The sequence below is a fragment of the Plectropomus leopardus genome, chromosome 22, assembly GCF_008729295.1.
Source record: "Plectropomus leopardus isolate mb chromosome 22, YSFRI_Pleo_2.0, whole genome shotgun sequence".
Lineage (NCBI taxonomy): Eukaryota > Metazoa > Chordata > Actinopteri > Perciformes > Serranidae > Plectropomus > Plectropomus leopardus.
In genome coordinates this window covers 19,747,593-19,763,650 of record NC_056484.1, presented here as the reverse complement: position 1 = coordinate 19,763,650, position 16,058 = coordinate 19,747,593, and the positions used below count along the sequence as shown (strand labels likewise).

At 41.2% G+C, this 16,058-nt stretch overlaps 2 protein-coding genes across 3 annotated transcripts; one reads left to right on the top strand and one right to left on the bottom strand.

Moving 5' to 3' along the window:
* The first annotated feature begins 168 nt into the window (after window positions 1–168).
* Window positions 169–15,964, top strand: apex1 (APEX nuclease (multifunctional DNA repair enzyme) 1). 2 transcript variants are annotated; one of them, XM_042511115.1, is made up of 6 exons: window positions 169–255; window positions 1,527–1,658; window positions 1,764–1,927; window positions 2,019–2,211; window positions 2,906–3,066; window positions 15,539–15,964. In XM_042511115.1, exons 2-6 carry the CDS (start codon window positions 1,598–1,600, stop codon window positions 15,890–15,892), a joined length of 933 nt encoding a protein of 310 aa, XP_042367049.1. In that variant the 5' UTR covers window positions 169–255; window positions 1,527–1,597; the 3' UTR covers window positions 15,893–15,964. The 2 variants fall into 2 exon arrangements, with proteins under 2 accessions (XP_042367049.1, XP_042367048.1); XM_042511114.1 differs by lacking the exon at window positions 15,539–15,964 and having other exon boundaries at window positions 2,906–4,006.
* LOC121961210 (zinc finger protein 585A-like) lies at window positions 5,297–15,100 on the bottom strand. Its single transcript, XM_042511113.1, has 9 exons — window positions 14,795–15,100; window positions 13,727–13,929; window positions 13,473–13,571; window positions 12,852–12,947; window positions 12,507–12,617; window positions 9,725–9,848; window positions 8,517–9,633; window positions 8,271–8,323; window positions 5,297–7,230 (listed from the first exon to the last, which is right to left on the bottom strand). Exons 1-9 carry the CDS (start codon window positions 14,826–14,828, stop codon window positions 5,963–5,965), a joined length of 3,105 nt encoding a protein of 1,034 aa, XP_042367047.1. The 5' UTR covers window positions 14,829–15,100; the 3' UTR covers window positions 5,297–5,962.
* Window positions 15,965–16,058: the final 94 nt, after the last annotated feature.

Here is a 16,058-nt window from a genome sequence, read left to right as displayed (position 1 = left end):
TTTTGTCCAGCAACATATCTGGATAATGTGAAACGCAGTGTTGCAGCTATAGCCATGTAGTTATGTCCGAGAGGGGGAAAAAAACGCACTAAAAACGTGTTTTTGTGTGTAGTATTTTATATCAGGCATACATTTAGAGAGTCCCTAAGTAGAGCACGCATGTGGTCAGAAATCTTCGCTGCGCTTTGTGAGTGTTTGAGGGGGAGTGACTGAAGAAGCACTTGGCTGTCTTTACATCCTGTTGTGGTCGTGCAAGTAAGATTATTTGCATCTGTTTTTCGTCATATGTGTAAGCTGTTTGAAATGAAAATCATTTAACCGCATTTGCACGTGTTGGTCAATCAAAAAAGCGGTGCAGGAAGCTTATTAGCCGGCTGCGTATTATCCACTCATTTTCAGGCCGTCTGCTGCTGGCTCTGTGCTCTTTGTCACAAAGGATAAGCTAGCGTTAGCATAGCTTGCCATTAAACGTGTAACGCGTAAAAGCGGCAAAATGGCTTCTTCTGATGTTGGGATTATGGCTTCTGCATGCACGCCGTTATTATTCAATCCAATGACTCGTATTTGTTACTATTATGTATTTGTTGTGCTTGTGCTATATGATCATCCACAGGAACGACTTACATCAAAGTAAAAGATCGCGTCTCCACCATTTTCAGAGAATTCACAAAAGCCTTAAAAACTCACTTAACCTTTGACAGGCCGACAACCACCCTATTTTGTAACATTAATGCATACGTGGAGGCATTTTGTAACACATTCAGACCGGAGTTTCTTCTCCTTACAAGACGGGTCGCATCGTAGTTCGACCAGTATCAGATAGTCCGTGCTGACGTGCATCTATATGACTGTTAGTACACATGTAAGTTTTCACACTTTTCTAATTTAAGATATTAAAGTTGGTCTTCATCAAATTTTACCGATTGAGTTGTTTTGTTATCATAAAAAACAAATATATTTAGTTCCATATGATATACGACATATATTTACATGTTTTAGGCTGTAAACTTTATTTTCTGCATGAAATATTTCTTCGATTACAAGATCATCACAATAGGTGATTCTTTTCTCTGTCAGTTAAGCAAATGGTAAGTTGAATAATCATGCAGCTCTAGTAAACACCATTGGCTCTAAGCTTTTTATGAAAACCCTGAAAAAACACTCAAATATACTGAATTAGAATTAGTGCAAATACTGTTTTTATTATAGGTTGATTAATCAATTTTTTTTCTCAGAAAAAAGCCCATGAAATGCATTACATTTGTGAGAAAAAAATGCCCATCAAAGAGTCCCATAACTCAAGGTGACATCTTCACATTACTCATTTTGTCTGACCAGCAGTACAATAATATAAACAGGAAAAGCATATAAGTATCAATTGACAATAACTTCAGCATTACTTCAGAATCTTTGGCCTTTGTGGTACAGTTGAGATCCACTGTTAAAGTCTTGCATATTGTTTTAAGCTTTTGACACTTTCAGTTTCAGATTAACACATCACTTAAATTGCTCTTCTGTTTTTGCAGCGGCGTGTGTGCTGTTGTGTGTGCGTGTTGTGTGTCTGCGAGGTGTGTTTGCAGCCAGAGCGAGTTCAAGTATGAAGAGAGGAAAGAATGCAGAGGATGCGGCTGCAGACGGGGAGAATGACTCCGGCGCTGGTACAACATCGTACTGTTTTCTACATATTAAACAACTTCTGAATACAAAAGTACTAAAACATGACCCACCACTTTCTGACCCTATATGTTTATCTTACCTCACAGCTTCTGCAAAGAAAACAAAGAAGGCCAAGGAGCCAGAGGCTCCAGTACTGTACGATGATCCTCCTGACAAAATGACCAGCAAAGATGGACGGGAGGCCAACATGAAGATCACTTCCTGGAACGTCGACGGTCTGAGGGCCTGGGTGAAAAAGAAGGGTTTGGATGTGAGTTTGCAGTGAAGTAAAGCAATATAAATTATGTGTCAAGTTAACTTTTGCTGCTTTTAACATTTAACACTTTTGCTCTTCTCCCCAGTGGGTGCGTGAGGAAGCTCCAGATATTTTGTGCCTGCAGGAGACCAAGTGTGCAGAAAAATCTCTCCCTGCAGACATTACCTCAATGCCGGAGTATCCTCACAAATACTGGGCCGGGTCAGATGATAAGGAGGGTTACAGTGGTGTGGCCATGCTCTGTAAGACTGAACCGCTCAAGGTCACCTATGGCATTGGTGAGCAATGTTCTCATTTGAAAAACAAGTCTGTACACTGAGCCTATAGATTTGCACCCAGGTGTGTAATCTGGGGTGTCCTAGAAACATCAGACTACGGCATTAGCACGAATATCTTTTATCAGCTATTTCAGAGTTTCTCACAAATGTATTTATTTGTGGCGGCCTGTCACGATTATAATATATGCCGCCACAAATAGATTTTCTATTTTTGAAACTGGACCATTCATTATGAGCGCTGATGGAAAATATAGGTTTGGTTATTAATGGCACCACATTGTCGGAGTGCAGAGCGTACTCTGGGCACAGACGGAGCATTAGCATGTCAGGCGCATTGAAAGTGAAACTTCACCACTAAATTTAGAGGAGACCCGCATTTATTAGGAAATAAATTTGCAACTCAAATCTTAGAGAATATCCAAGATTGAGTGGTACTAGCCCTTACCATGACCTCTTTGCCCGGATCCTAAACCCCTCTGACCCCGATGCATCATCATGACCTGTACTAACCAATAACAGCACGCAGTGTCATCCAAAATAATGCATTTTAGGGACTGATGGAAATAGCTGAATAGCTGTAGTGTGACCTAACACCGCAGTGAATGTTGACATTCTGAATGATTAAACTGAACATGTCTTTGAATCCTGGCATCATATTCTGTTAGAAACTGAACCTCTTCTCCCAATCTACCAGGTAAAGAAGAGCATGACAAGGAGGGCCGAGTCATCACTGCAGAGTTCCCCAACTTCTATCTGGTGACCACCTATGTGCCAAATGCCGGAAGAGGCCTTGTGCGCCTAGATTACCGCAAAACCTGGGACGTGGACTTCCGGGCATACCTCAGCGAGCTGGACATGCAGAAGCCCCTGGTGCTGTGTGGCGACCTCAATGTTGCACACCAGGAGATAGACCTGAAAAACCCCAAAGGGAACAAGAAAAACGCAGGCTTCACCCCGGATGAGCGCGAGGGCTTCAGCCAGCTGCTGGGATCCGGTTTCACCGACAGCTTCCGCGAGCTGTACCCCGAGCAGACCAATGCCTACACCTTCTGGACCTACATGATGAACGCCCGCGCAAAGAATGTGGGCTGGAGGCTCGATTACTTTTTGCTGTCGTCCAGTCTGGTGCCAGGCCTGTGCGACAGCAAGATTCGCAACAAGGCCTTGGGAAGCGACCACTGCCCCATCACGCTGCTCTTAGCTGTGTAGGTCATGGTCTGAGCAGCCTTCACTGTTTCCGTAGTACTTCCATTCTGATGTCTGAAGTGTGCCTGTGTGTGTGTGCCTATGTGTGTGTGTGTGTGTGAGAGTGTGTGAGTGTGTGATAGTGAGGCATTGCCAGTTTAGGCAGGAAAGTCTTACAAATGCTGCCCAAACTATCTTTCAGTAGGCTCAGCTGTAGCTTAGCTGTCAAGTACTTTGAACCTTTTCACAAGGAATGATAATAAAATGACTCACAATGCCCATTTATCCTACAAAAAATTTAAGCTTGTCAATAAACCCAGTGACATACACCCCCATTCTGTAAAGATGCAACACTAAATTCGTGAAAATGTCTAAGCTGATTTTCAACAAAAACCTGTCTGGGAAACTGTCACAGTGTGACGCCTGTCTGTATTACTGCTGGCCGGACCGAGCCTGCAGTATGTTTTTGTGTTACTGTCTGAAATGAAACCACTGCTGTAAAATAAATGTAACTTGCTCTAGCACAAAAATGTTTTAAGCCTCTTTTCCAAAGCAGTGTTATATTTTCTGTTGTAAAACATACCAACAATAAAGACTGAATTTCTGTAAAGCTTTGTATTCATTATTTGAAGACTGAGTCAAGATGATTCCATAATAGTGGATCTGAAACACACTTTTCTTTGCTCAGTATGCTTTAATCACAACGCAACCCGATCAAATGCATACAGTGTAACAGGAAACATTCAACTTGAACTTATTCCTGCTAGAACAAGATTCTACACTAAACGCAGTTCACTGCACTTGCAGGAGAAAGTCACAGCAATCTATCTCTAGTTGCTTTTGTCCCATTCTAAACTAATTTCTAATCTCATACCATTTAAATTTACAAAGAATCTCAAGATCGATATATCAAAGTATACTATGCAGGAACTGTCAGTAACTGTAAACTTTGCCAATCATAGTAAAAGGCAACTCCAGACTGACTAGTATTGGGACAAGCTTTGACCACTATAGCCCCTTTCCTACTGCACAAAAATATAAATTAACACCTACTAGCGTTATTGGATGTAATCAGAAAAGTTAAAGTCAGCATTCACACCAGGGTCAAATGACTCTGCAGTAGCCATGGGTAATTTATCGGCTCTGACTCCAATCGGCATTGACGAAAATACAACACCTGAGCAGCGGTGCTAATTTTAGCCCCCTTACCAGCAAGATACAATATCGCGCCACCACAAAACACGATCTGTCTCTGCCCAAGCAGCCCTCAAACATTGTTAACCCACAACAAGTTTGAAAGAGAGACTGAGTAAGGTATTAAAAAATAAGTGCCCACCATAACATTTTCACTGACCTGTCCTATTACTTTCTACCGTTTACTAACCTGTTTCTGTCCCATCCAATGTCAAATGCGACACACTATTATAAAACAAAAACAAACATAAGTATGTTTGTCTGTTGCAGAGCTTGACTCTGGTCTATTGGCAAAGAGAAAGGAGTCTATGGCCTATTTTAGTGAGTTTTCCCAAGCTGAAAAAAAATACAAACACTTATTTTAGTGGAAACATATATAAGTGATCAACCTCACTGTATCTGCGTTTTGTCAGCGTTGTGACGGCAATTTTCATAGCTTCCACCTAGATGTGAAAACACAAGCAGAGGTTAGGCCAGGTCCTCAACATATGAATACACCAGCACATACCTCAAGTGGGTCATACGTGACGACTGAAAGGATTACTTCTGTTTTGGACTCTGCATTTTAGGATTGACCCAAATGTTAAAAAACTTTGATCCTTGCCATAGTAATCATTGTCCAAATCTGTATCCCAATGCCCCATTTTTTAAACCATTACCCCAAAAATCTCAAATAACCCATAAATTGAGAAATAGTGATCCAACATAATTCATTAACCATCAATATTTATTTTCAGTTATTCTCAAACAAAGACAGTTAAACTTTGTGATAGGCCTAGTTTGGTGACTACAGCAGTTTGAACATGGGTGACAGGCTTACAGTTATGCTAACAAGATGTTGAAAAAGTCAAGCTGCTGGAATAGTTTAAAAAATGTGCAAATATGACCACAGAAAAGTCAAGTATCAGATATACCAAAAGAAACCGGCATATCACAGTTCTAAAATCAGCTTGGCAAATCATCTGAAAACTGAGTAACAGCTTAGCCGTCTTGCAAAGTATTCTTTTTTTTCTAGCTATTGTGGCCAATAGATGCTTTGATTAAACACGAATATTTCACAACAAAGCTCCAGTGTCCCAAAACTGGTATTCAGGAGGCAAATATGCTAATCCTAGCATAGTGAACGAATGGCCCGCCATACTCTGCCTCTGATTGGCTTACCCTGACATTCTTACCCTAACCCTAACCAATCCCATCATTTTGCCCAAAATCAAACCAATCCAACCAACGAAGGCAATGAGTGCTAGCCAATCATAGGGGGTGTAGGGTGGGTCTTTCCGTCACTATCCTATGCTTCACAAGTTCGCATTTGGGACAGCCATAATACATTGAATTTTTGGAAGGTCCTGCATAGTATACCTTTAAAGTCTGACTATTTTAACTTCATTATATGTGTCCGTTGATGCATTTTGAGGTTATATGACTGCCTGAATCTCTTCCCACATTCTACACAGAGGTATGGTTTTTCCCCTGAATGAGTTCGCTGGTGTCTCTTTAGGCGGTTGGCACTGAGGAAGCTCTTGTCGCACTCGTTGCAGGAGTACGGCCGGACTCCGGTGTGGTAGCGTAAGTGGATGGTCAAGTAGCAGGACTGAGTGAATTTCTTGCCACAGTGGGGGCACTGAAAGGGCTTGTGGCCTGTGTGGAAACGCTCGTGCTTCAGAAGCTCGGCGTGGGAAAAGAAGCCTTTCCCGCAATCAGAGCAGAGGAACGGCCTCTCGCCTGAATGAGTCAGCTCGTGTCGGATCAAAGTCGCCTTGTAGACAAAGTTCTTGTCGCACTGCGAGCAGCTGAAAACATTCTCCCTGGTGTGGCAGCGCTCGTGCTTCTTCATGTTACGTTCCCTCTTGAAGCTCTTACCGCAGAAGGAGCAAATGAAGGGCTTTTCCTCTGAGTGGATCTTCATGTGGCTCAGCAAACCCCCCTTGTAGAGGAATCCCTTGCTGCACTGTGTGCATGTGTGCGGCCGCTCCTTTTGATGGATGCGCTGATGTGCGGTGAGAGCTGCCCGGTAGGCGAAGCTCTTGCCGCAGTTGCAGGTGTGAACTCTTTCTTCCTGGTGAGTCTGGACGTGCCTGTTGAGGTAGCTGGCACAGCTGAAGCCCAGGTCACAGTGAGGGCATTTGTAAGAGCGATCCCCCTTGTCAACATCCTCGTTGTGGGTCTTCAGGTGTCTCACCAGTGCAGACTTCCAGGCGAATGCCCGGCCACACTCTGAACACAGGTACTCACCGTTCTCCATGTGGGTGCTCTTGTGCTCTCTCTGAGCCACCAGGGACTTGAAGAACTCCCCGCAGATCAAGCACTCGAACTTGCGCCCAGGCTTGTGCGTATGCTTGTGCCTCTCCAAGGACTGTTTGAAGGAGAACCGCCGTCCGCACTGAGAACACAGGAAGGGCTGCTCACCTGTGTGGATGCGCTGGTGGGCTTTGAGTAAGGATTGGAACTTAAAGCTCTTTTCACAGTCTTGACAACTAAAACGTCCCTCTTCCTCAGTGAGGGGCTGAGAGGACAGCTCGTAATCCTCGGTCTCCACAGAATGGACCTTGTCAATGTGCTGCTGGACCTGTGCTTCTTCTGTGTGGTGAAAGGAGCACTTAGGACAGGAGAAGGAAGATGATGAGCCATCTGCTACAGAACCTTATGGAAAAACACAAATTATTAGAGACTGGAGCAAGAAATTTACACTGTGCTAAGAAATGGTAAAATGATGCACTTACATTCTGGACTTTTATGTTTTTAGGTGCCATTAAATGATTTTCAGTAATACTATAAGGTTGAATATTAACAATTACATCATGATAACTAAAATTAAATTAATTTGAAAGAATTTAAAAATGTTCCTTGTGAAAGAAGTTTGAAAACTGCTTATGCTGACCCTGTAATACGCCAATATAAAACAATGAAACTGTCTATTAAAGCGTTTAAATATGCACTGCATGACCACTTAGTCATTCAAGGTTGACATCTGACTACTGACCTCTTGACATCAGACTGTATATCATTTTAGTGGACGACAGCAGTATGGTAAAATTAGGTGAGGCTTGTACCAGCAATGGTAAAGACAGACGGCACTGCTTTTCATAATTAAAATATTTAAAATTTTTGCTGTCATCCACAATTGAATTTGCAACAGGTTGTTACTCTTGCTCCCTCACACGAGGCAAAACACACAGGTAATCTGGGCTATTTCTGGACACAGTTAGCAAAAGTACATTAAATAATAAACACAGATTACTCTTATTTCATATGTTTAATTTCATTCTTTGTTAACAATACAGCATCACCATTGGCCCAGATCACCATGCCTGTTTCGTTTTACCATCCTGCCATTACGTCTGACTGCTTATTTTTACCGTGGTGTCCAGAAGGTATTGTCCATTTACCGTCTGCCTGATTCTATTTGAGTGCCGTATAAATGTACCTTCTTTTGTGAGCATTAGTTTACCTATATTTCAAGGAAATTTTCAAAATCAAAGGAAATTTCAAGAAATTACCTGCAATTTAATTTTACTTTAGATAAAAAATTACTGAGTGTTTGTCCTGTCATTTACACTTTACCAGATTTTATGCTGCTGTGATTTTTTTGTTATGTATTGATGAGGTTAACTTATGTCTCTGATTATGTATTTGTGGTGAGAAGGATTAAAAAAAAATTGCATTTCTAAAAGTGAACTGACCTTCATCACTGTCCTTTGAAGACACCATGGGTGATCCGTAAGAGTGTTCTGCACTGTTAAGGAGAAAAGAGAAACAGGCATGAAGGGTTTGATCTGCCTGATGTTCCTCTAAAGCCAACATATATTCAACTGAGCATAATATAATGCATTATATTCTGTGTGCTAAAACTGTAATAAAACCAGGACAACAATAACAGAATTGAAGGAAACCACGTGTGAGACAAGAATGAAAAGAGACGGTTTTACCAGTTGAAAGCCAGCGGCTTCAGCTCTGGGGGGTTGGCCTTAGTGATCTCCTTCCTTCTTTTAGTGGCCATGCGCTTCTGTAAATTTATCACCTGGACCTTCATGGTCGGTTTGCGTTTGCGCCCACTTGTGCGGACACTCACCAGGGAAATGACCTCATTGTTCAGTTCAGGTACTGTGCCTTCCAGCTCAGAGGTGGTACACTCGCAGCTCTGAACCTCTGCGTTCCCTGGATCACGATCGCCATTATCTTCCGCCTTTAACAGGCTGTCCGGTTCAGCAAGTGCAACAGGAGCCTCGCTGACATTCTCATCACCTAAAACAACCTCTTGCCAATCCTTCTGACTTTCTGCAGGCTTGTTTGCATTGTGATTATCTGTGTGAGTTTTTAAGTGTCTGGCAAGTGCCAGCTCCCAGTTGAATTTCTTGTTGCACAGATGACACGTGTAAACACCGTCTTCCATGTGTGTTTGCTTGTGCTCTGTGCGGGCTGACAAGGAGTCGAAAGTTTCCCTGCAGACAGCGCAGTTGTACTTGCGCCCTGCTTTGTGCGTGTGTCTGTGCCTGTCGAGAGACTGCCTAAAAGAGAAGCAGCGACCGCAGTCATTGCACCGGTGTGGGCGTTCACCGGTGTGGATGACCCTGTGTGCGATTAGCGAAGAGGCAAACTTAAATTTCTTCTCACAGTCTGGGCAGTCATGAGGTCCCAAAGAGACTTTTTGTTGGGCGGATGCAAAGTCAACTTTGGTAACCTCTGGCTGGATGATGTTTGCCAAACCACTTACAGCTTGTGTTGTTTCTTCCTCTGCTTCACCCACTTCTTCTTCCTTAGCTGCCTCATCAGAAAGCACTACCAGCGAATCTGCAGTCACTGTCCCTTCAAAGCAGTTTTCTTCCATCACCTCTATGCCCGTACTTCCATCTAATTCAACCTCGGTGTAATCTGTCACTGTGATTATTTCAACTGCAACATCATCCACAAATACAGTGTGCGTGTCATCACTGAGACCTTGCAGTGGATCTGATTGGTCGGGTTGTTCTGAAGGTTTTGCCACAGGGATAAGACGAGCTGCACAGAGGGAGGAAAGGATGCTCTCGCCCATGCTGGAAGGTGGAACTGCACAGAAAAGGACAAGAATGACACAGAAAGTCCTGTCTTCAACATTTAAAGCGAAATACAATAGATGTGGTTATGGAAAGTGACTTACCATGTTGCTCTAGATGTCCGAGACATTTGTGGTGCTGGAGCAAATTTTTCAGGTCTGTCGGCTCAGATACTGAATGCACACAATCCTCTAACACAGAGCAATCGGCTCCAAGCCAGGAAACAGTCTGTGGGAAAAGCATGAAGACACACAACACACCAAATCTGATCAGATCAAAAGATTTCAACTTACAAATAGGATAACAAGACATCAGATTTGCAGATTAAACACATGTAAGACACATTAGTAGCCACTAGCCAGCAATATTCAATATCTGTTTAATTTTTAAACATGGTGTAGAATTATAGTATAGTACTGCACCTCATTTAGACTACAATCCAAATTTGAGGTAGTTCCTAATGATGATCACAGCTGGTGGACCCAGTGACGTTTCTGTATGGACCTGTGACCAATTCTTAGTCAATTAATGAGAATAAAAAGCTATTGTAGGAGACATTTGCATTTTTCTGATGGTTGTGGCATTAGACTGCAAGAAAGCTGGAAGTCAATCAAGTTATTGACTTCCAGCTGTGTGACAGCTACGTACATCATTAACTACAAAGCCTAGGCCCATAAAGACATACATATGTGCATGAGAATGGCACAAACTCCATTTAAGTTTCAGACTACTGGCGGGGCAGCGACTGGCTCAGTTCTTTCTCTAGATTATGAAGTAGGAAAAACAAGAGGGCTACTCAAAGCTCTGTTTGCAATTTTTTCGAAAAGAGGCAGTTTTGTACTGATATTATTCAGAAGATTCTTTTTTTTGACCAATTGTTTTTATTTATTTTTGACACAACTTGCTGGTATACATCATCAGCTACTGCTGTCAATATCACAACACACACACACACATATATATATATATATATATAATATATATATATATATATATATATATATAATGTATAAGGGCAATGAAAGACAGGTTAAATAAAGGGGAAAAAAACAGTAGGACATAATAATATATGAAATATATATTTGACATTATCTTAATAAATAAATAAGTAAATGAAACAATAATAAATGTCTGCACAGCCCTACTAATATGACAAAGACAGTTACAGATACAGAAAATAAACAAAAAACATACACCTGCACTTTTGGAATGTTCTTTAACTCTGACCCGCCCCTGACAAAACTTGTTTTTGAAGCCCTGATGAAGGCCGGTGTTTGGGTCGAAACATGTTGGCTTTTTTAAGGATTCAGCCACTGCAACAAAGGCTTCTTAATGTAAATCCTCCTCGTTTTTCACGTTTGCATACTTCTGGAGTGCCTGGATTTCCCTCTCGTCTTATCCTGTTGTTTCCCGTCTTCCATGAGCACCGATACTATTTCGTGACTTACATTTGATTGTAATCCACAGAGCAAACAGAGCTCTCTTTTTTTTAAACTATTTTTATTATTTTTTGTTACAGAAATTAATTAATTCCCATGATAAAGGCCTAATGAATATATTTTAGTAATAAAGTTTTCTTACACCCCTAAAATCAGGGTCTTGCAACTGTCCATGAAGCTTTAGCGACCCCTAGTGGGCTATAGCATGCAATATAGACATTTATGGCTTGGACCTTTGCTGGGAGAAAATGTCAGTGACTGGACCTCTTTGAATGTGAATTTAACACCCTGGTGTATAAAATGAAGCACATATCATGCAGCCATTATTGCTATATGGTATATATGCACTTTGTAATCCCAAACAAAAATCATTATTGTGATATTAAACAAAACTGGTGACTCACATCTTATTTACTTGAAGATGAGATCATTATCATTCAAGAACCTGCAAACTGAAATACACCTGTCACATCTTGTCTTGACCAATGCAGATTTACTCTCCAAGTGTCTGAGTGATACATGTTCCCCCAGTTTTAGCATTTTTGAGTTCATTTCTAAAATATTACATATTAAGTAATGTCATAGCAAACCTGTAGCTGGAGAAGTGCTGAGAGAAATGTCATGTCACTGACTTTCCACTTTCATATCTGTATTCTTAGTGACGTGACACTGTTGACTGATATGCTGACGATGCTTTGTGCAACTAATTAAATGCTCATCACTGCTCTTTCACAAATGTCAGTGTCAACAGGCACGCAGGAGTGTTCGGCTCTTGTTTAAGTGTCATACTACATCCCAGCTAGCAGGGAACGTTTCCACAACATTGACTATCGTTACCTTCAAGTTGCAGTAATGTTTTAAAGAAAACGTTTTAATCTAATGTTCAAAATGTCCCTATAGGGTTAAATGCTGACTAAGACGTAACATTAGAACTGCAACATTCTGAAGACATTTTGGTGATGTTGAGAGGTGAGTTATCATAGAATGTTACTTTTATAAAATGTTACCACAGAGTTGCATGAGAACAAAGGGAGAACATTTCCAAAGCAACATTCAGAACATTGTTATCAAGGCCTGAGATTACTGAACATGTTTTATGAACATGTAATGCATTGTGATATGTTAACAAAAAATATTTTTTGTTTATAGAGAATGTTACTCGAACTTTAAGAAGAAGGTTCTGGGAACTAAAAGAAAACTTGCTGCTGGTTACATTGTACCATTCTCAAAATTTTAGAACCTAAAATTGCTAGCTGGGATCTCACTTCTGCTCCTAACAACTAGAACAAGAGTAGCACTCCATGTGCAACTTTTCAACAGACATTGTCATCTACCTCTATTGCAAAGATAAATTCTTCCTGTTATTAAATTGAGCAATAAGTTCTTTGATGGCAACATACTGTTTCATTTTCTAAAAAAAAATTGTTAACAAAATGACAACACTCACCTGCTCAAGGTCAGGAACTGGCAACAGCTGAGCAAGCCGACAGAGGAACTCAGAAAACAGCATCCGCAAGTCACTGTCATACTGAGGTCCATACTCAGCAGGGAAGACATCCTTTCAAAAGAAAAGAGAAATTATATTACGATTTTACCACACTTCATTCTACATATAATGTTGTTTTTAACTTTTCTATATTCTGCATGAGGTTTTTTTTTGTATTTTAAACATGTTTCCATAACTAATGGATGTGTGCAGATGACAGAACTCAGTAACACACAAAGTAGAACCTAGATAGAACAAGAAGTAACATTTGCAGCTGGATTTGACTTGACAAAAGTGGGGTCTCACCGAGAAAAAGTCTCGTCTTTCTTCAGGATCTTTAAGCAGAGTCTGGATCAGATCAAGAAAGGTAACCACAACTTCCTCCTCTTCTGATTCATTCGTCTGCAATATGGGCATAAAGGTACACATATTACAAGTTCACTACTGGATAACTTAAAAAAAAAAAAATATATATATATATATATATATATATATATATATATAAAACTTCAGTCAAATGAGATTAAGTAGTGGCGTGGAGAAAAAAAGACAATATTTGGTGGTGATGGTGGGAGGGTTACAACAATAACTTAAAGTACAAGAGACTTAAACATGACATTGTACAACTTTTTCAGGGACTGAGTTTCTTCAGAGAGTATCTTTATGGAAGATATTCAGTTTTTGACCTCATTCTAAAAGCAGTTTATAGATGGCTGGCTGTTGGCTGGTTTTGATTTACACTTGTGAATATCATATTTACCCTTAATAATTATTATATTTTATTCACTACTGGATATCTGCCTATGTAGTGATGATAATCTTGCTGCAAAGCCAATTACAACACATGTTCACAACAGAAGCATTGATCCAAGAGGCAGAAATGTTACAAAACTGGTTGAAATTTCAAAAGTGGTGTGTGATACTTACATCTACCAGGGTGGGCTGTTGCTGCTTGATCTGGTCCATATGAGACAAGATGAAGTCGGGTTCCACAAGCTGTTCACTTCGACACAACTCAAGAATAAACTGATGAGGAGATAAAAACAATCATTGCAACAAAATACACACAATCACAATACACTTCACACATCACTAGCTGTTTATAATTATCTATAACTGCCTCAATCTTTAAAAAATATCACATAAGCTATAAATGCCTTGTATCCTCCGTTGGTACCCACCCTGGCTCTTAAACCCAGGTTAAGTTGTGTCCTGTGCTTCTTCATTAAAAGCTCTGGGACCATGTCTGTCACCAAAGAGACAAACTCTGCCACTTTCCAGTAGTTCATGACATCTTGCTTCTTCAGAACCTGCATCATGGAGGCTGCCATGAGCTGGAAAGGTGGGACCAGGAGGCGCAGCGACGCCAAAGGTAAGAGGTCACCTGAAAAATAGGAGAGCAGTGTGAAAAAGAATGCAGCTGACCTATCTGTCCCATTTATCCTAATTCAGCTGGTCAGGTGTGTTATCACACTGCAAAGTGCAAAATCACATGTGTAGATAGTGATGAACACATTGGCCAGTAGGATGATGGGAAGTCAGACTAGGGCTGCCATTTACAGACAGACTGGGGTTGGACATTAGCACCAGCCACCAGCCGAGTTCTGGTAAAATATGAGAGTTGCTGCTAGATTTGCTGAACTGACCATTCAGAAAAACGATGGTAATCTTATGAGTGGCTGGTAGATTTTAGCATCCACCAGCCATGGACGAAAAAAACTTAATTTCCAACCCGGAGACAGACAGATTCAGTCAAATGTTTTTTGATTACACAATAAAATGATGTATTGTGTAATTATTGATGAAATAAAATGACATTAAATGTTTAGAAAGTAGCCATGTTATCCATCCTGTATTCTTGTCAACACTGCGTTCATTTTTGAGCCAACTGTAACAAGAATGCCGTTGTTTTGAATGCAACCTTACTAGAAACACTAAGTGCATGTTCAATAACAACACTGTTGATAAACTTAGCTGTAGTTATACTATATTCTCGTGATGTGTAGAAAAGTACTCAGAATTATGTAACATAACGCATGCAAAATGGTTTACATTAACATAAACGTATATTATAAAACACGGCAGGGTAAAATTAACTAGAATAACAAGTCAACATGCTAGTTTACGAAGCTAATTTCATTAGCTTGGGTGAAAGCACTAATAAAAGTCAACGTTAGCTGAACTATCACCAACTCCAACTTTTCCCCTAAATGTGTCTTTAATAGTTCCCGGTGTTCCAGCACACGTACCTTTGGAAATGGCCGTGAAGACATTTGAGTCCATCTTCTCACGCCGGTGCTGAAAATTTGAGTAGCTGCTGTTAGCCAACTAGCTAGCTACCTACCTAGCCACACTTAGCTAGTTTTAGTAGTAACTGTACGACAAAGACGTGAGCGGCGTCTCTGTCTCACTGAAACTACAAAACTTCTCCTCTAAATAAAAGAGGCACTCCAATTAAACGGAAAAACACTGAAAACAAGCAGTTCCATGGTGAGTTAATTTGTTAATAGAGATCTCTTCTTCTCTATTTTTATTTCACGGCAGCCGACTGTGTTACCGCCACCAGCTGGAAATTGTTTGTCCTTTCCTGTTTCCTGTCTTCCTGCAGGGCGGGAGGAGGGAGGAGTGACGCCCATGTGTCACTGCGCATGTGCGATACCCCGTCAGAGACTCCTGCTCCCACCCCTCCTCGCCTGTATGTCAACATAAGCTAAGGCACTGTTCTTCATTTATCAGAAGTATGGGGTGTTGATATGTGATTTTTTTTCTCTCCATCTTGACCATAGACAGTCTTGTCCCTCTTGTCCCCATAGACTTGTCCCTCCTCAAAGCTACAGATATTTTTCCTTGAGCCTCCCTGAGTGACTTGAGGAAAATGCATGACCCTCCCTCCACCAGAAGTAACCCCAACCACATTTTTCCCCCAATATTCACACCAAATATAAGAGCCACTGCAATAAGAAAACAACACAGTTTTTATTTATGAGCTGGACATGCAGAAGCCCCTGGTGCTGTGTGGCGACCTCAATGTTGCACACCAGGAGATAGACCTGAAAAACGCCAAAGGGAACAAGAAAAACGCAGGCTTCACCCCGGATGAGCGCGAGGGCTTCAGCCAGCTGCTGGGATCCGGTTTCACCGACAGCTTCCGCGAGCTGTACCCCGAGCAGACCAATGCCTACACCTTCTGGACCTACATGATGAACGCCCGCGCAAAGAATGTGGGCTGGAGGCTCGATTACTTTTTGCTGTCGTCCAGTCTGGTGCCAGGCCTGTGCGACAGCAAGATTCGCAACAAGGCCTTGGGAAGCGACCACTGCCCCATCACGCTGCTCTTAGCTGTGTAGGTCATGGTCTGAGCAGCCTTCACTGTTTCCGTAGTACTTCCATTCTGATGTCTGAAGTATGCCTGTGTGTGTGTGTGTACACATACATTCATACATACTTGAAAAATGTTAAAACTCCTTTTAAATTCATGGGACCTTGCAAAATCCTATAGCTGTACTCCATATT